At 39.6% G+C, this 21,004-nt stretch overlaps 1 protein-coding gene across 1 annotated transcript in view; it reads left to right on the forward strand.

Moving 5' to 3' along the window:
- Window positions 1–21,004, forward strand: part of Efcab3 (EF-hand calcium binding domain 3) — a 102,537-nt gene that overhangs the window by 26,313 nt on the left and 55,220 nt on the right. The window contains exons 20-25 of the mRNA XM_040749895.1: window positions 3,362–3,415; window positions 5,895–5,999; window positions 6,256–6,309; window positions 7,725–7,829; window positions 10,960–11,013; window positions 20,516–20,620. Coding sequence (XP_040605829.1) covers window positions 3,362–3,415; window positions 5,895–5,999; window positions 6,256–6,309; window positions 7,725–7,829; window positions 10,960–11,013; window positions 20,516–20,620 — 477 coding nt within the window. The remainder of the gene's footprint in view (window positions 1–3,361; window positions 3,416–5,894; window positions 6,000–6,255; window positions 6,310–7,724; window positions 7,830–10,959; window positions 11,014–20,515; window positions 20,621–21,004) is intronic.

The following is a 21,004-nucleotide window of genomic DNA, read 5'->3' on the forward strand; positions in this document are numbered from 1 at the left end:
AAGTTTTGGAAGGAAAACTCCAACCCAAGGAAGTTAACTACAACCAGAAAAACATAGTCATTAGAGAATCCCTCTCTACCAACAGCCAAAATAACAAAGGAGTGAAATTCCACACATAATTCCACCAATAACAACCAGTCCAAATCAAAGAAGAATGAGCAATCAATGGTCATTAATATCCCTCAACATTAATAGCCTTAACTCACCCATAAAAAGACACAGGCTAGCAGAATGGATTGGAAGACAGAACCCATCCTTCTGCTGCATACAAGAAACACACCTCACCCTCAAACAGACATTACCTGAGAGTTAAAGGTTGGGAAAAAATTTTTCCAATCAAATGGACCCAAGAAACAAGCAGGGGTAGCAATCCTAGTATCCAACAAATTAGACTTTAAAATAAAATCAATAAAAAGAGATGAAAGAGGTCATCACAGGCAAAATCCACCAAGATGAAGTGTCTATCCTGAACATCTATGCCCCAAATACAAAGGCATCCACATTCATAAAAGAAACATTACTAAAAGTCAAATCACATATAAATCCCCACACACTTATAGTGGGAGATTTCAACACACCACTCTCACCACTAGACAGGAATACCAGACAGAAACTCAACAAAGAAGCAAAGAGACTAATAGAAGTAATGATCCAACTGGGATTAACAGACATCTATAGAACATTTCATCCACATAAAAAAAAAGAATATACCTTCTTCTCACCACCACATGGAACCTTCTCAAAAATCAACCACATACTTGGCAACATATCAAACCTCAGCAGCTTCAAAAAAATTAGAATAACTCCATGCATCTTATCAACCCACCATGCTTTTATTTTTCTTTTTTAAATGCTTTATTTATTTCTTTTTCTTTTTCTTTTTTTATTATTTATTTTTAAGTTTAAATTTAGATTAGAAACAAGGTTGCTTCACAAGTCAGTTCCAGGTCCTTCTCCCTTTCCCTCCCCTCCTCCCGTGCCCACCCCCAACTCCACCCCATTATCCCCTCATTTCCCCAGGGAGGGTGAGGCCCTCCATGGGGGTGTCCATAGTCTGTCATTTCATCTAGGGCAGGGCCTAGACCCTCCCCCCAAGAGTTCAAGGTGAGAGTGCATCTCACATTGTTGGATGGGAGTCCAAAGTCCGTGTGTATATTCGGGATGAGTACTGATCTACTACCTAAGGCTCAATAGATTACCTAGGCCTCCTCACTGACACCCCCATTCAGGGGGTCTTGATCAGTCCCATGCTGGATTCCCAGGCATCAGCCTGGGATTAAAGAGTTAACCTTTGTCAGGTCAGCTGTTTCTGGGGGGTTAAACCAGCCCAGTCTTAATCCTTTTGGTCATCAGTCCTCCCTCTCTGTTACTGGCTTTCTTGAGTTCAGCTCAGTGCTTAGCCATGGGAGTGTGCCTTTTCTGTCATCAGCCACTGAATGAAGGTTCTGTTTCCCAGACTCTCTGGCTATGGGATTGTAGGCTGGCACTCCCAGATCTATGTCTAAAATCCATATATGAGAGAGTACATGCTATGTTTCTGTTTTTGTGACTGTGTTACCTCACTCAGGATGGTTTCTTCTAGTGTCATCCATTTGCCTGCAAATCTCAGGATTCCATTGTTTTTTTCTGCTGAATAGTACTCCATTGTGTAAATGTACCACATTTTCTCTATCCACTCTTCGGTTGAGGGGCATCTAGGTTGCTTCCAAGTTCTGGCTATTACAAATAATGCTGCTATGATCATAGTGGAACAGACATCCTTGTTGTATGAATGGGCATCTTTTGGATATATGCCTAAGAGTGGAGTTGCTGGGTCTTGTGGTAGGTTTATTCCCATTTTTCCGAGGAATCTCCATACTGATTTCCAAAGTGGCTGAACCAGTTGGCACTCCCACCAGCAATGGAGGAGTGTTCCTCTCTCTCCACATCCTCTCCAGCATAAATTGTCTTCGGTGTTTTTTATTTTAGCCATTCTGACAGGAGTGAGATGGTATCTCAGAGTTGTTTTGATTTGCATTTCCCGGATGGCTAAGGATGTTGAGCACTTTCTCAAATGCCTCTCAGCCATTTTAGACTCCTCTATTGAAAATTCTCTATTTAGTTCTGCAGCCCACTTTTTAATTGGCTCCTTTGATGTTTTGGAGACTTGCTTCTTGAGTTCTTTGCAAATTTTGGAGATCAACCATCTGTCACATGTGGGGTTAGTGAATATTTTTCCCATTCTGTGGGCTGCCTTTTTGTCTTGCTGACTGTGTCCTTTGCCTTACAGAAGCTTCTCAGTTTCAGTAGGTCCCATTTATTAATTGTTGATCTCACTGTCTGTGCTACTGGTGTTATGTTCAGGAAGCTGTCTCCTGTGCCATTTCGTTCAAGAGTACCACCCACTTTCTCTTCTAAGAGGTTCAGTATGGCTGGATTTATGTTGAGGTCTTTGATCCATTTGGACTTAAGTTTTGTGCATGGCGATAAACATGGATCGATCCGCATTCTTCTACATGCCAGTCTCCAGTTATGCCAGCACCATTTTTTGAAGATGCTTTCTTTATTCCATTGTATATTTTTAGCTTCTTTGTCAAAGATCAGATGTTCATACGTGTGTGGGTTAATATCAGGGTTTTCAACTCGATTCCATTGGTCTACCTGTCTATTTTTGTGCCAATACCAAGCTGTTTTCAGGACTATAGCTCTATAATAGAGCTTGAGGTCAGGGATGGTGATGCCTCCGGACATTGCCTTGTTGAACAGGGTTGTTTTGGCTATCCTGGGTCTTTTGTTTTTCCATACAAAATTGATTATTGTTCTTTCAAGGTCTGTGAAGAATTGTGCTGGGATTTTAATGGGGATTGCATTGAATCTGTACGTGCCCCCAAGTCATTTCTCTCCCATCTGACAGTTCCCAAATAACCACTCAGAGGCTTAAAATAATTACAAACTGTTTTGTCTGTTAGCTCAGGCTTATTGTTAACTAGCTCTTAAAATTTAAATTAACCCATTTCTACTAATCTGTATCGCCACATGGCTTAGCTTACTGGTAATGCTGTGGCGTCTTACTCCTCTGGTGGCTACATGGCGTCTGCCACCTTCTTTCTCTCCATGTCTCTGTTTGGATTTCCTGCTTAGCTATATTCTGCCCTGCCATAGACCAAATCAGCTTTATTCATCAACAAATAACTCACAGCATACAAAAGCAATGTGAAGTCAGTGTCGTTTGCATCATCAGACTTCTTTCTTTCCTCATTTTCAATCCTAAATCAAATATTAAAAATTGGCTATACCACTGTGTTTTACTTCAGTATATAACCTTTTCTCTTTTTCTATGTGTATTATCATTCATGTACATAAACTGTGTCTTGTTTTACAGCTGATGGAACGGTTAATGTTAATGAGGTCATGGAAAAAGGGAGTCTTTTTACAGGTGGGTCACCAACCATTCCTGAGCATCTGTTAAGGATCCTAAATACAGATCTGTACAAACAACCATCCAGGTGCCTCAAGTAGTTGAATCTTCTGCATTTGAGGGAAAATATGCATAAACAAATGCAATAAAATCATAGGTGTTATTTTAAAAGCCTCATAAATAGAAAAGGATCTGCTGGGCAGTGGTGGTGCATACCTTAAATCCCTGCATGTAGATCTCTGAGTTCAAGGCCATCCTGGTCTATGGAGTGAGTTGCAGGATAGTCAGGGCAATGCAGAGAAACCTTGTCTCTGTATAGTCCTGCCTCGAAAAATCAGAAAGGAAAGAAGGAAGGAAGGAAGGAAAGAAGGAAGGAAGGAAGGAAGGAAGGAAGGAAGGAAGGAAGGAAGGAGGGAGGGAGGGAGGGAGGGAGGGAGGGAGGGAGGGAGAGAGAGAGAGAGGATGGATGGACTTAAGGATTTCTCAAGAGAAAGAGCACAGGAATTGATCCTTAAAAAGCACATCAGTGTTGTCTAGACACAGTAGGGTGGGCATTTTTGACAGAGGAAGAAGGACAAAGGGTAAGATAAGTAATTTGTTATGGGACATTTGATCACACTGTGTGAAAGGTGCCTTCTGAATGGCTTAATAAAGACCTGAATGACCAATAACTAAGCAGGAGTGGTTAGGCAGGACTCCCACAGAGAGAAAGGAACTCAGGGTTAGAATCTAGGTACAGAGGAGATGCCAGCCAGGTAGAGCAAGTCAGACATACAGAATGGAGGAGAGCTTAAAATGCCACGTGGCAGAACATAGATTAATAGAAACAGATTAATTTTAGTTATAAAAGCTAGTTGGGAACAAGCCCAAGCTAAAGGCTAAGCTTTCATAATGAATAATAAATCTCCATGTCATTATTTAGGGGCTAGTGGCCAAAAAGAAAGTCCAACTACAGAAATTGAATCAATTAGCATAAACCATAAGACTTGGGCATATTGGAAGGTTGGTGTCTTGTTAAAAGCAGTTAGCAGACAAGGAAGTGGTTCCACTGTGGCTGTAATTCCCAGAGCTGCTGACAGGCAAGCTTTAGGAAGCCCAGTGGTCCAACTTCACAGGAAAGGTCTTGAAAGTTCTAGGGAAAAACAGCCTATACCTCTTTCCTCCAGGCATTTGTGCAGATGAGCCTCCGAGCCCCTAGTCAGTCCTCTCCAAACAGAAGCTTTGTATGTGGACTCCGGGGGACTAAAATAGGAGTTTGCTTATGCTGCCCAGCATTAGGTTTTTCTTACTAGACCATATCATAGAGCTAGAGAAGAACCAACATGAGAGAAATTTCCACATAGCCATGGAGAAGATTGGAAGGGGGAAGGATATGTGGCTATTTACCCATGTTTGTGAAATAGTTTGTGATCCTGCATGTTTCCCTCCAGCACTTTACATTTTAAGAGCCTGGTGGTAGTGGTGGTGGTGGTGGTGGGGTGGTGGTGGGGCACACCTTTATCCCCAGCACTCGGGAGGCAGAGGCAGGTGGATCTCTGTGAGTTTGAGGCCAGCCTGGTCTACAGAGTGAGTTCTGGGATAGCCAGGACTACACAAAGGGGGGAAATCCCTCTAAACTAGTATTTCTGGACAGGAATAGAGGTGAGCTTACATTACAGAGGAAACCCGGACGTACAGTGGGTGTCAAGAGGAGAGAAAGAAGATCCACCAAATCTATAAGGTCCAACAGAGAGCCAGCTGAGTTAAGGTTTTCAAAAAAACCCTGGAGAAAAAAAAAGCATCATGTAGTGATATGGTGTGTGATTAAGAAGACTGCAGCGAGCTTGGAAGATAGCTCTGTAGGGAAGAGCACTTGCTATGCAAACATGAGGATCTGAGTTTGAATCTCAGAATCCACATAAAAAGCCAATATGGCCACACTGGTCCTTATGACCCCAGTGCTATGAGTGTAGAACAGGAGGATTGCTGGGGGTTTCTGGATGCCAGCATAGCTCCAGGTTCAGGGAAAGACCTTGTCTCAAGGAAATAAGGCAGACTAATAGAGCAGGGAACCAACATTGGCCTCTGTGCATACCTGCATAAGCATGTGCATATGCACACGATCCATACACTGCACACAGGAACACAGTCTATACACTGCACACACACACACATAATCCATATACTGCACACAGCCACACATGCACACTATACACAAAAAACCTGAAAAATCAGGTTCTAGTTTTTTCAAAAAAGTTATATTATAATAAAAATGTTTCCCTTGTTGGCATGTGCCCTCACTCTATTTATGGGTAAATGTTTGCATCTAATTATCCAACCTCACTTTGATCATTATTGTTTTGGCCAAAACCTCTACAGTCCTGTCTTAGTAATTTCTTATATTCTTGCCCACTTGGTTTCATTAATGTTTACTTAACAAAGACTAAGCAATTTTTCCTGTAAAGTAGAATCATCATTCTTCAGATTTTCAACTGTTAGTACTTTTGACTTTTTAAAGGTGAGAAGATTGACCTAGTGGAACTGGATGATTACCTGGAAAATATAGGGATAAAACTCTCAGAAGACAAGATGATGAAACTGCTGGACAAACTGCCAACTGATGGTGAGCATTAGAATATACCACAGCAGCCTTGGAGACGTAGCAAGCATATGAATTTGTGTGATGAACAACAATGTTCCATGCCATCCATCACCAACACGTCACCAAGCATTTGTTTACATCCCTGAGTTTTATTATTAGAGTAAAAATACTAGTTGTTAGAATAAGGCATTTTAAAAGTTTCTGCCTCGTAAGTTACATTTATTCCACTTCTGAATAACAGCATTATTCCCTGAGACTTGACATTTCTATCTTGCAGCTGGTGGAAAACTGTACAAGAAAAGGTTGATAAAAGAGCTGGAGAATATTCAAGGTGAGACACATTGAGGTCCTTGAACCACGCTGTTGTTTTCAGACACTCTTCCTACTTTACAACTTTCAGATTATTCATCTTGCCACCCCTACTGTTGAATTCGTTAGACAGGTGGTGGGCATCGAAATGGTTTCCCTGTAAAAGACCTAGAAACAGCAGTTCCTCTACAAAGACAGATGTTAGAAACATCAGGAAATAACAGCGCTTAGATCACTGGGCATGTTTCCAACAATATCAATCTGAATTTCTAGTGATAATATTTAGAGAAAAAAATATTTTAAAAAGTTTCCCATTGTATTATAATAAACATAAAATATAAACAGTGGATAAAGAAAAATTGCTGCCTATATACAACAGAATACTGATTGGTCATTAAAAATAAATGATATCTCATTATTCACAACAACATGAATGGAAGTGGAGACCGTTGTATTAAGTGAAATGAGCCACATATATCCCACGCACAAAACAGACACCATGCGATCTCACTTATATATGTAATCTAAAAACATTGATCCCATAGGAGTTTAGAATGGTGGTTCAGAGATGGGGAGAGCAGAAGGGGACCAAGAAGCCCTGATGGCTACGGGACAGTAAGGTGGTTACAGACAGTGACACCACTTCAGAAAGTCAGAAAGAAGAAAAGAATTCGGAAGGTTTTAGCCATGAAGAAATGACAAACGTTTGGAAAAATAGACATATTCAATCTGATTTGAACAGTACATACATATGTATGTGTTGGAATAGTATATCCATACAGATATTTTTGTTTGTTCGTTTTCATGTATCAGTAAAAATATTACTTTGGGCCAACAGAATGGTTCATCGGGTAAAGGTGCTTGCCACCAAGACTGAGGCTGTGAGTTTGATTCCTGGAACCCATGTGGAACCCAGAGGAAGGAGAGAACTGACTCCTGGGAGTCATCCTCTGACCTCCACCTACACACTAATTAAAATTAAAATAAATTAACTGTTAAACAAATTTCCTAGAGAATTGTGATGTAATAAATCCATGGACTTTATTTTTCTCCATTAATTTTAAGTTTCAAATCCTATCATATAGGTAGTGATCAATATTGATTTGAATCTTTAATAGAAACTCCAAACTCCTCACTTCCTTCTCTTAAAATTCCTTCTAAAGGCTAGGATCAAGGTATCACTCAAAGAGAGTGTTCATCTAGCATGTGCACACCCTGAGTTCAGTCATCAGTACATGCAACACACTCACTCCCACAGCTATAATAGAATCTCAAGAACAAGAGTTAAGAGTTCACAGTTAAGGTATCAAAAACATTGTTACTGGAGTAGTTTAAATGCCCTTTGACCCTTCTTGTCTGAACAACACTGGCACTTAGGCATGACCTCGAATGACCTATTGACTCCTCATTATATTTCTCAAATCCTTCTTTTCTAAGGGATAAAGATATCTCCAAATAAGGTGGAAGAATTAATTAAAAGTGCAGAAATTAATCTCAATGATAAAGACATCCAGACACTGATGGACCATCTGCCAGTTGACCGTGAGTTTACCTCCTAATATAAAGCTTCTAACATGAGCCTAGTGGTGGATCTGGGATGAGGAGAGGATGTACACAAAAAGAAGGGAGAGGTCTACAAGAGCTGGTTCCAGGACAGCCTCCAAAGCCACAAAGAAACCCTGTCTCCAAAAAAAAAAAAGAAGGGAGATAAAATGTAAAGTCTTAACACTGGGTCAAACTGAGCCCAGTGACCACTGAGAAGGAGACACCAAGAGCACCAACACAAATGACAAGTGTCTAGTCTCCACTTAACACTGTAGGAAATGCCAAGCTCAAACAAAAATACAAAGAATATTAATATTTTAGTTCATGGCGCTAATCAAATAGTAAATATCACTGAATAACACCACATAGTTCCAGCATATGGGAGAAACTGTGGTAATATATTGTTTATGATCTAATAAAGTCACTGAAGATCAGAATACAAAGCCAGCCCACACTAGTTAGCCATAGAAGCTGGGCAATGGTGGCACACGTCTTTAATTCCAGGACTCAGGAAATAGAGGCTAATGGATCTCCATGAGTCCAAGACGACCCTGGGCTACACAAGAGTGACTCAGTCTAAAAGAGAAACAGAGCTCACATCTTTAATCTCAGCACTAGAGAAGTATAAAAGGAAGAAGGAAAGGGTCTCATATGAGATTCAGTTTCCAGACAGGGAGAGCATTGCAGTCTGAGGCTTGGTGGAGAGCAGTGAAGTCTGCATTGCACTCTGAGGATTGGTGGAGACAGGATCGCCCATTTCGGTATGAGGTAGAGGTAAAAGCTAGTGACTGACTGCTTTGCTTCTCTGATCTTCAGCTTGAACCCCAATATTTGTCTCTGGGTTTTTATTATCCCCTAGTTACAGAATTGTTCTAAATGCTGTATAATTAGTGTATTGAGTCTTCCAAATAATTCTGTAAATTAGGTTCTACTTTTACCTTTATTTTACATACAAAGAGACCAAGATGCAGAGAATACAAGTTGCCTGTCGAAATTCAGGGAGCTTAGAACACCAGGTAGTCTGGTCCCAGAATTATTTTTTTCTTTTTGGATTTTTGAGACAAGATCTCTTTATGTAACCCAGGCTTGCCTCAAACTTGTGATCCTCCTGCCTTGGCTTCCCATGTGCAAAGATTATAAGTGTAAGCCATCACACCTGGCTTCTAGAAATTAACCACTATGCTATGTTGCCATGAGTTCTTAGAATTTTAAAAGTTAAGGTGCTATAGTAATATAGTAGCCATGAGAACAAAACTAATCAGAAAAGGGTGTGGTGACAAACCTGCAATCCCAGAGCTAGGGAGGTTGAGGCAGGAGGACAGCAAATTCAGAACCAGTCTGAGCCACATAGTGGGTCTTTACCTCAGAAGAAGGAAAAGGGCCAACAAGATGTCTCAGCTGGTAAAAGCACTTGCCACTCAAGGATGATGAGCTAAATTGAGCCTCCAGAGCCCACGTAAAGGTGGGAAGAGGTAACTGACTCCACAGAGTTGTCATCTCACCTCCAAACACATGCTGTGTCACACGTACAGCCCACACATCCACACATCAGACACTCGAGAATTATAAATAACTTTTAAAAGAAGAAAATAGAATTAATTAGCTGTGGCATATATCCAGTGACCTGAGAAATTTTCAGGAAATCTGGGAGGAAGCTGGACTCCTAAAGAAGTAGCAAAAACAATAAGAGTCATTCAAGTCCATTGATATATGTTTCTCTAAGCCAATGGAAAATGTCATTCCTTCATTCAATTGGCTATAGTGTTTCTAATGGATTAGGCAACCAGCCTTTTACCTTAATAAAAGCAGTTTTCCCAGAAACTACTTTTGTTTTTTAAACCCCTTTTAATCTACCACTGCAACAAATGTCTTGCAGACCCTGGCCATTGCCCTGTTTTCTTAGTAATTAAGGGGCACACCATCACAGTGATTTTATTTTATTTATTTATTTTTGGTTTTATGAGATAGGGTTTCTCTGTATTGTTTTGGAGGCTATCGGTCCAGCCCAGCCTCGAACTCACAGAGATCCACCTGCCTCTGCCTCCTGAGTGCTGGGATTAAAGGTGTGCGCCACCACCGCCCAGCCCATCACAGTGATTTTAAAGTGTGATGATATTCATATAATTTTACATCTGTGCAACCATCTAAGAAAGGATAGATAATTCTGGGCCCAGTAGGCCTCATGGGGACACACAGTTAAGGGCATAATGGCATCTGTGCTTTACAGACATGCCTCTATCAAAAAAGGTTCTTACCTATCCCATTTGAATGACAACAATAATAACATTAATAAGATGCTAACAAAAGATTGTCATAGCTGAAAAAGTATTTTTAAAAAGCAAGAATAAATTTTGTATCTACGGTGCATATATAATGGTTTTAAAGTATATATGTGAGCTGCAATGTGTTTGCATTTTGATGTAATTGTTATGTATATCAGTCTCATACAAACCACTACACTAATGATTATCTGATAATAGTAAGAATATAGACTGATCATTTGTACTTCAACCTCAGAGTTACATACGGTGTTGAAGTATTACAAATAACACAACACTGCAGACAAATTGTGTCCCCTTGAGCAAGTCACAGTGGAAGAGACTGTCCATGGCAGCTTACGTCTTGGCTTTCTCAGTAGCTTCTCCTCCCACCCGGTGCTTTCAAACTTGTAATTTTACAAACTGTTTTAAATATATACAGTGGCTTTCCACTTTAATATGAGAAATACTGAGTAAAGAAAGTAACTATATGGTGTATGAGAATAGTCTTTGCAAAGCAAAGGTCTGTCGTTATAAGTGAACAATATTACACTCATCACTATGACAGTTACCATGTTGAAGTTCTCAGAGCAGCCAGGAGTTGACCGATACTCTCATTTATCATAACATATTTGAGGCTAAATTGAAGGAGAGTGCTTTGTCTTGCATTGTGCTATATGAACACTTGTAGTGGACATAGAAGTAGCTATATTAATTAATTAAATTGATGAGTATTGTACAGGAAAGATGTAAACTTCATAAAATGTTTTTCAGGTGAGTGAATGCAGGTTTCTGTTTTATAATTCACAATTTAATGATTTCATATCATTTTCCTATAAATCTATTTTGTGCTTTTTTTTGTTTTACAGGTAATGGGAAGGCTGATTTCCGTGTGTTGATGAATGAAATTAAGAAGATTACAGGTGAGGAGCTGTTAAAATTAATATTATATTGTATAGTCTTTACATTTTATGTTCAAATGTTTAATATAACATAAAAATCAAAGAAATTTCATATTTAAACTATACCATAGATTAAACAAATGTAACAGCTATCTCCAGGGTATTCCATGTAATGGTACAGAAAACTCACGCATCTCAGCAGCCCACAGTGTCCTCTCCAAAATAGAGACGTTCACAGAGCAAGTTTTAACAAGTGCAGAAGAACTGGACATCATGTCTTATGACTCATTAGGTCACAGTAGGATAAAACTAGGAACTAATAGCAAGATGAAAATGCACAAATACTTGCAACTAACAGCATATTTGAGAATGACCAGTGGGTCCCTGAAGAAACCAGGGATGCTGATGCCTCCAGACATTGCTTTGTTGAGCAGGGTTGTTTTGGCTATCCTGTGTTTTTTGTTTTTCCATATAAAGTTGAGAATTGTTCTTTCAAGGTCTGTGAAGATTGGTGCTAGGATTTTGATGGGGATTGCATTGAGTCTGTAGATTGCTTTTGGCAGGATTGCCATTTTTACTACATTGATCCTACCTATCCAAGAGCATGGGAGATCTTTCCATTTCCTGGTGTCTTCTTTAATTTCTTTCTTTAAAGACTCAAAGTTCTTGTGATACAGGCCTTTCACTTATTTGGTTAGCGTTACCCCCAGGCATTGTATGTTGTTTGTGGCAATTGTAAAGAGTGATGTTTCAAAAAAAAGAGTGATGTTTCTCTGATTTCTTTCTCAGCCCTTTTATTGTTTGTGTATAGTAGGGCTACTGATTTTCTTGAGTTGATCTTGTATCCTGCCACTTTGCTGCAGGTGTTAATCAGCTGTAAGAGTTCCCTGGTAGAGTTTTTTAGGTAACTTATGTAAACTATCATATCATCCGCAAATAGTGAAAGTTTGACCTCTTTCCAATTTGTATTCCCTTGATCTCCTTTTGTTGTCTTATTGCTCTAGCTAGAACTTCGAGTACAATATTGAAGAGGTATGGGGAGAGGCAACAGCCTTGCCTTGTTCCTGATTTTTAGAGGAATTGCCTTGAGTTTCTCTCCATTCAGTTTGATCCTGGCTGTTGGTCTGCTATATATAGCTTTTATGATGGTTAGGTATGTTCCTGTTATCCAAGATCTCTCCAAGACCTTTATCATGAAGGGGTGTTGGATTTTATCACAGGCTTTTTCAGCATCTAGTGAGATGATCATGTGATTTTTGTTTCTCGGTTTGTTTATATGGTGGATTACACTGATGGATTTTCATATGTTGAACCATCCAAGAAAGGAAATTTTTAACTGCTAGAATCAGATGAAAATGAAAGCACAGCTTACCAGAACCTTTAGAATACAGCCAAGGCAGTTCTCAGAGGAATTTTTATAGCAATGAAAGTTTATATTGAAAAAAACAGAGCTTTCAACTTAACAACCCAGCGATTCACCTCAAGGTCTTAGAAAAGCTAAAACAAGTACAAACCAAGAGCAGTGGATATCAACAAAGGTTGTGGTAGAAATTAATGAAGGCTAAAAGTATAACACAGAATCTTTTGAACAAAAAGTTAGGTCTTTGAAAAGGCAAACTCTTCGCCAAACTGATCAAAAGAAAGGAAAAATCCAAACTAGTAAAATTAGAGGGAAAATGTGTGCTAGAACATATTCCAGGAAAATCCAGAGCATCATTAAGGGATGCTTTGAAAAACTTAGGTTCCAAAAAAATTAGAAAATCTGTATTTTTAATGATACATACTTAGAGGTGACATACCAAAATCAAATTAAAAAATGCAAACAATTGAAACAGATATGTAACAAGAAACAAGACTGAGAGGGTTGTAGAAGTGCCTCAATCAAGTTCCTGCAGCATGTGCATGACTGGATGTCTCAGTCTATGTCTGTGACCCAGGAGAAAGCACAGACAAATCCCTGGAGCTCATTGGGTAGTCAGCTAAAACAATCGGTGCATCCCAGGTTCAGTAAGAGACTGCCTCAAAAACAAAGGTCAAAAACAATAGAGGACAGCTGATCCAGGGAGACCAGGGGACCGGCTGTTCCGGTGGATCCAGGTAAAACAGACCCTGCATCTGGGCCTGTGTTCCAGTGTCTGGGGATCACCTGGGAACTGCACAGAGCTTCCAATCCCGGTGGGAGCCAAGCACCACAGATTCCAGGTTTCCTCTCCCACCAACGAGACCAGGAAACCAGAGGAGCCAGGGAGACCAGGGGACCAGCTGTTCCGGCAGGTCCAGGGACCAGAACAAAGACAAGGAATAGAAGAACTACCAGGCTATTGGACTTGCTAGCACCCACCAAAAGGGAATTCTGGTCCCCTAACCACCAGACCAGCAAGGGGCTCTTTCTGCACCCACTAGAAGAAGAGATGGGAAAGAGACAATACAAAAACACACTCAGCAACAGAAAAACAAATATGACACTGCCAGATTCTAGAGACTCCACAACAGCAAGACTCCAACATTCCAATTCAAATGAAGCAGAAGAGAATGACCTTAAAACCACTTTCATGAAAATGATAGAGGCCCTAAAAGAGGATATAGGAAAATCCCTCAAAGAAATGTATGAAAAAAACAAACCAAAAAATGCAAGAAATAGAAGAAAAAAACAAACCAAAAAATGCAAGAAATGGAAGAAAAAGCAAACCAAACAAGGCAGGAAATGGAAGAAAAAGCAAACCAAACAATGCAAGAAATGGAAGAAAAAACAAACCAGAAAATGCAAGAAATGGAAGAAAAAAACAAACCAAACAAGGCAGAAAATAGAAGAAAAAACAAAGCAAGAAATGGAAGAAAAAACAAAGCAAAAAATGCAAGAAATGGAAGAAAAAACAAACCAAAAAATGAAAGAAATGGAAGAAGAAACAAAACAAAAAAGGCAGGAAATGGAAGAAAAAACAAACCAAAAATGCAAGAAATGGAAGAAAAAACAAACCAAAAAAATGCAAGAAATGGAAGAAGAAACAAACCAAAAAATTCAAGAAATGGAAGAAAAAGCAAAGCAAAAATGCAAGAAATGGAAGAAAGAACAAACCAAAAAATTCATAAAATGCAACAAATGGATGAAAAGATAAACCGAAAATTGCAATAAACAATGCAAACAATGCAAGGGTTGAAAACTGAAATAGAAACAATAAAAAACACAATCTGAAGAAAGGCTGGAAATAGAAAAGCTGGGCAAACGGTCAGGTACTACCGATACAAGCATTACCAACAGAATACAAGAGATGGAAGAGAGAATCTCAGGTGTTGAAGATACACTAGGAGAAATGGATTCATCAACCAAAGAAAATCTTAAATCCAACAAATCCTTAACGCAAAACATCAAGGAAATATGAAAAGACCAAACCTAAGAATAATAGGTATAGAAGAAGGAGAAGAAAACCACCTCAAAGGGGCAGAAAACATACTCAACAAAATCATAGAAGAAAACTTTCCCAACCTTAAGAAAGACATGCCAATGAAGGCACAAGAAGCTTACAGAACACCAAATAGAGTGGATCACAAAAAAAAGTCCCCTCGCCACATAATAATCAAGACCCCAAATATACAGAATAAAGAAAGAATATTAAGAGCAGCTAAGGAAAAAGGCCAAGTAACATATAAAGGCAGACCTATCAGAATTACACCTGACTTCTCCATGGAAACTCTGAAAGCCAGAAGGTCCTGGATAGATATTCTACCAACACTAAGAGACCATGGATGCCAGCCCAGACTACTATACCCGGCAAAGCTCTCAATCACTATAGATGGAGAAAACAAGATATTCCATGACAAAACTAGATTCAAGCAATACCTATCCACTAACCCAGCCCTACAGAAAGTTTTGGAAGGAAAACTCCAACCCAAGGAAGTTAACTACAACCAGAAAAACATAGTCATTAGAGAATCCCCTCTCTATCAACAGCCAAAAGAACAAAGGGGTGAAATTCCACACATAATTCCACCAACAACAACCATTGCAAATCGAAGAAGAATGAGCAATCAATGGTCATTAATATCCCTCAACATTAATAGCCTTAACTCACCCATAAAAAGACACAGGCTAGCAGAATGGATTGGAAGACAGAACCCATCCTTCTGCTGCATACAAGAAACACACCTCACCCTCAAACAGACATTACCTGAGAGTTAAAGGTTGGGAAAAAATTTTTCAATCAAATGGAACCAAGAAACAAGCAGGGGTAGCAATCCTAATATCTAACAAATTAGACTTTAAAATAAAATCAATCAAAAGAGATGAAGGAGGTCATTACATACTCATCACAGGCCAAATCCAACAAGATAAAGTGTCTATCCTGAAAATCTATGCTCCAAATACAAAGGCATCCACATTCATAAAAGAAACATTACTAAAAGTCAAATCACATATAAAGCCCCACACACTTATAGTGGGAGATTTCAACACACCACTCTCACCACTAGACAGGAATACCAGACAGAAACTCAACAAAGAAGCAAAGGGACTAATAGAAGTAATGACCCAACTGGGATTAACAGACATCTGTAGAACATTTCATCCACATAAAAAAGAATATACCTTCTTCTCACCACCACATGGAACCTTCTCAAAAATCGACCACATACTTGGCAACATATCCAACCTCAGCAGCATCAAAAAAATTGGAATAACTCCATGCATCTTATCAGACCACCATGCTTTAAAATTAGAATTCAACAACAACACAAATTGCAGAAAACCTACAAACTCGTGGAAATTGAATAATGCACAACTGCACCATTCCTGGGTCAAAGAAGAAATAAAAAAAGAAATTAAAGACTTCCTAGAATTCAATGATAATGAAGACACAACATACCCAAACCTATGGGACACGTTGAAAGCACTGCTACGGGGGGAAGTTCATAGCACTAAGTGCCCACATGAAGAAACTGGAGAATAGTTATACAAGAGAATTAACAGCACAGCTGAAAGCTCTAGAACACGAAGAAGCAAACTCCCCCCAGGAGGAGTAAACGCCAGGAAATAATCAAATTGAGGGCTGAAATCAATGAAGTGGAAACTAGGAAAACAATACAAAGAATCAATGCAACGAAGAGTTGGTTCTTTGGGAAAATCAACAAGATAGACAAACCTTTGTCCAAACTTACCAAACAGCAGAGAGTGAACATGCAAATTAACAAAATCAGAAATGCAAAGGGGGACATAACAACGGACTGTGAGGAAATTCAGAGAATCATCAGGTCATACTTTGAAAACCTGTACTCCACAAAATTTGAAAATTTAAAGGAAATGGACAACTTCCTGGATAGCTATCACTTGCCAAAATTAGATCAAGAACAGATAAGCAATTTAAATAGACCTATAACCCCTATAGAAATAGAAGCAGTCATCAAAAGTCTCCCAACCAAAAAAAGCCCAGGTCCAGATGGCCTCAGTAGAGAATTCTACCAGAAATTCAAAGAACAGCTTATACCAATCCTTCTCATAGTATTCCACGCAATAGAAGCAGAAGGGTCTTTGCCAAACTCTTTCTATGAGGCTTCAATAACCTTGATCCCCAAGACACACAAAAACACAACTAAGAAAGAGAACTTCAGACCAATATCCCTCATGAACATTGATGCAAAAATACTCAATAAAATACTGGCAAATCAGATCCAAGAACACACCAAAACAATCATTCACCATGATCAAGTAGGTTTCATTCCAGGGATGCAGGGATGGTTCAACATACGCAAATGCATCAACGTATAAATAAGCTGAAAAACAAAAATCACATGATCATCTCACTAGATGCTGACAAAGCCTTTGACAAAATCCAACACCCCTTCATGATAAAGGTCTTGGAGAGATCTGGGATAACAGGAACATACTTAAGCTTAATAAAAGCTATATACAGTAAACCAACAGCTAACATCAAACTAAATGGACAGAAACTCAACGCAATTCCTCTAAAATCAGGAACAAAACAAGGCTGTCCACTCTCTCCATACCTTTTCAACATTGCACTTTAAGTTCTAGCCATTGCCATATGACAACAAAAGGGGATCAAAGGAATACAAATTGGGAAGGAAGAGGTCAAACTTCCACTGTTTGCAGATGATATGATAGTTTACATAAGTGACCCAAAACAACTCTACCAGGGAACTCTTACAGCTGATTAACACCTTCAGAAAAGTGGCAGGCTACAAGATCAACTCAAGAAAATCAGTAGCCCTACTATATACAGATGATAAAAGGGCTGAGAAATAAATCAGAGAAGCATCACCCTTTAAAATTGCCACAAACAATAATAAATACCTTGGGGTAACGCTAACCAAACAAGCGAAAGACCTGTATCGCAAGAACTTTGAATCTTTAAAGAAAGAAATTAAAGAAGCCCTCAGAAAATGGAAAGATCCCCCATGCTCTTGCATAGGTAGGATCAATGTAGTAAAAATGGCAATCCTGCCAAAAGCAATCTACATATTCAATGCAATCCCCATTAAAATCCCAGCACAATTCTTCACAGACCTTGAAAGAACAATAATCAATTTTGTATGGAAAAACAAAAGACCCAGGATAGCCAAAACAACACTGTTCAACAAGGCAACATCCGGAGGCATCACCATCCCTGACCTCAAGCTCTATTATAGTGCTATAGTCCTGAAAACAGCTTGGTATTGGCACAAAAATAGACAGGTAGACCAATGGAATCGAATTGAAAACCCTGATATTAACCCACACACATATGAACATCTGATCTTTGACAAAGAAGCTAAAAATATGCAATGGAATAAAGAAAGCATCTTCAACAAATGTGCTGGCATAACTGGAGACTGGCATGTAGAAGAATGTGAATCGATCCATTTTTATCGCCATGCACAAAACTTAAATCCAAATGGATCAAAGACCTCAACATAAATCCAGCCACACTGAACCTCTTAGAAGAGAAAGTGGGTAGTACCCTTGAACGAATTGGCACAGGAGACAGCTTCCTGAACATAACACCAGTAGCACAGACAGTGAGATCAACAATTAATAAATGGGACCTCCTAAAACTGAGAAGCTTCTGTAAGGCAAAGGACACAGTCAGCAAGACAAAAAGGCAGCCCACAGAATGGGAAAAAATATTCACTAACCCCACATGTGACAGATGGTTGATCTCCAAAATTTACAAAGAACTCAAGAAGCAAGTCTCCAAAACACCAAAGAATCCAATTAAAAAGTGGGCTGCAGAACTAAATAGAGAATTTTCAATAGAGGAGTCTAAAATGGCTGAGAGGTACTTGAGAAAGTGCTCAACATCCTTAGCCATCCGGGAAATGCAAATCAAAACAACTCTGAGATACCATCTCACTCCTGTCAGAATGGCTAAAATCAAAAACACCAATGACAAGTTATGCTGAAGAGGATGTGGTGAAAGGGGAACACTCCTCCATTGCTGGTGGGAGTGCCAACTGGTTCAGCCACTTTGGAAATCAGTATGGAGATTCCTCAGAAAAATGGGAATAAACCTACCACAAGACCCAGCAACTCCACTCTTAGGCATATATCCAAAAGATGCCCATTCATACAACAAGGATGTCTGTTCCACTATGATCATAGCAGCATTATTTGTAATAGCCAGAACTTGGAAGCAACCTAGATGCCCCTCAACCAAAGAGTAGATAGAGAAAATGTGGTACATTTACACAATGGAGTACTATTCAGCAGAAAAAAACAATGGAATCCTGAGATTTGCAGGCAAATCGATGACACTAGAAGAAACCTTCCTGAGTGAGGTAACACAGTCACAAAAAGAGAAACATGGCATGTACTCTCTCATATATGGATTTTAGACATAGATTTGGGGAGTGCCAGCCTACAATCCCATGGCCAGAGAGTCTGGGAAACAGAAACTTCATTCAGTGGCTGATGGAAGAAGAGGCAGACTCCCATGGCTAATTACTGAACTGAACTCAAGAAAGCCAGTAACAGAGAGGGAGGACTGATGACCAAAAGGATTAAGACTGGGCTGGTTTAACCCCAGAAACAGCTGACCTGACAAGGGTTAACTCTTTAATCCCAGGCTAATGCCTGGGAATCCAACATGGGACTGATCAAGACCCCCTGAATGGGGTGTCAGTGAGGAGGCCTAGGTAATCTATTGAGCTTTGGGCAGTAGATCAGTATTCATCCCGAGTATACACAGGGACTTTGGACTCCCATCCAACAATGTGAGATGCACTCTCACCCTGAACTCTTGGGGGGGGAGGCCCTGGATGAAATGACAGTCTAAGGACACCCCCAAGGAGGGCCTCACCCTCCCTGGGGAATTGAGGGGATAATGGGGGAGTTGGAGGGAGGGCACAGGAGGAGGGGAGGGAGAGGGAGAGGGACTTGGAACTGACTTGTGAACCAACCATGTTTCTAATCTAAATTTAAACTTAAAAATAAAAAAAATTTTTATAAAAAAACAATAGAGGAAGACACCTGCTGTCAAACCTCTGACCTACACACACACACACACACCACAAATACATACTAAGCATTTTTAAAATGAAAATGAGATTGAAGGAGCAATAAAAATTCTCCTCACAGCCAGGTGGTGGTGATGCACACCTTTAATCCCAGTATTTGGATGCCAGAAACAGGCAGATCTCTGTGAGTTTAAGGCCAGTCTAGTCTGTAGAGCTAGTTCCAGGACAACCAGGGCTACACAGAGAAACCCTGTCTCAGGAAAAAAAAACAACAAACAAACAAAAATAACTCCCCACAAAGTAAGCTCTAAACTATATATCATGTTTGCTAAATTTTATTTAATACTTAAGGAAGAGTTAACACCAATACCCCTCAAAATGTTCTACCAAGGACACAGAGAAGACACTCACTATACACTCATTCTACAAAGCCAGTGTTACTCTGATTCCAAAACAGAATAAGGACACAACAAGAAACTATAGGCTTCAAGATATTTCCCCTTTTACTTGCTTAAAGTTCTTGTGTTTTTTTTCTAGTTATTGTATGCTTGGCTGGGCTGGGCTGGGCTGGGCTGGGCTGGGCTGGGCTGGGCTGAGTTGGTTGGTTGGTTGGTTGGTTGGTTGGCTGGTTGGTTGGTTGGTTGGTTTGAGACAAGATCTTTATATATAGCCCAGGCTGATCAGACTTCTCATCCTCCTGCCCCAGCCTCCCCAGTGCTGGGATTTCTGGCATGAGCTACTACCCCCAGCTGACAGAAAAACTCTTCCTCCCTATCTTTTTGTTTTGATTTTCCAAGATAGGGTTTCTCTGTGTAGTCCTGACTGTCCCGGAACTCACTTTGTAGGCCAGGCTGTCCTCGAGCTCACAGAGATCTGCACATGCCCCTACTGCCTGCTTCTTCCTCCCCTTCTTGACACTGAAGAGCTAACATGTCCTCCTTGGGTCACTTGCTCTTTCCCTTAAGTCAACAAGGACGAGTCTCACATGCGTGTTACATGTACACATTTTATTTGTATAATGTTATGGAAATACTTAATTCTATAGTCTCACCTAAAACTGTTTTCTTTCTTCCTAAAGGAGAAAAGATTCATATAGAAGACATAAAAGGTATTCTGGACAACATGGGGATAGAAATGACAAATAAGGAAAACAAAAAACTGCTCAAAACTCTACCCATTTCTGGTAAGTTTTATATGTTGTTTTCACTGATAACTACAACTACTCATTCAACAAACATTGACTACTGTCTGCACATACATGACTCTGTCCCAAACCACAGAAGAAATGGGGACTGTTTCCATTGCCCCAGGTTCCTGCTGTCAAAAAGAAAAAGTCGGATTGTTTTTAAGGTTTTATATTAATTGTTTTGAAGGTTTTATATTAATTCTAATAATTGAAATATTCCATGTTAGTTTAAAAGATTTTATTTTTTGTAAAAAAAAAAAAAGACTCAATTCTGTACTAGGCAGGATCACACATGCCTGTAATCCCTGAACTTTTTTATTTGTTTTACATTCATTTGTACCTGTGTACATGTATGCGCAAGCACATACTATGCACATGCAC

The sequence above is a fragment of the Mesocricetus auratus genome, unplaced genomic scaffold (genome assembly GCF_017639785.1).
Source record: "Mesocricetus auratus isolate SY011 unplaced genomic scaffold, BCM_Maur_2.0 Super-Scaffold_100007, whole genome shotgun sequence".
In the NCBI taxonomy this organism is placed as follows: Eukaryota; Metazoa; Chordata; class Mammalia; order Rodentia; family Cricetidae; genus Mesocricetus; species Mesocricetus auratus.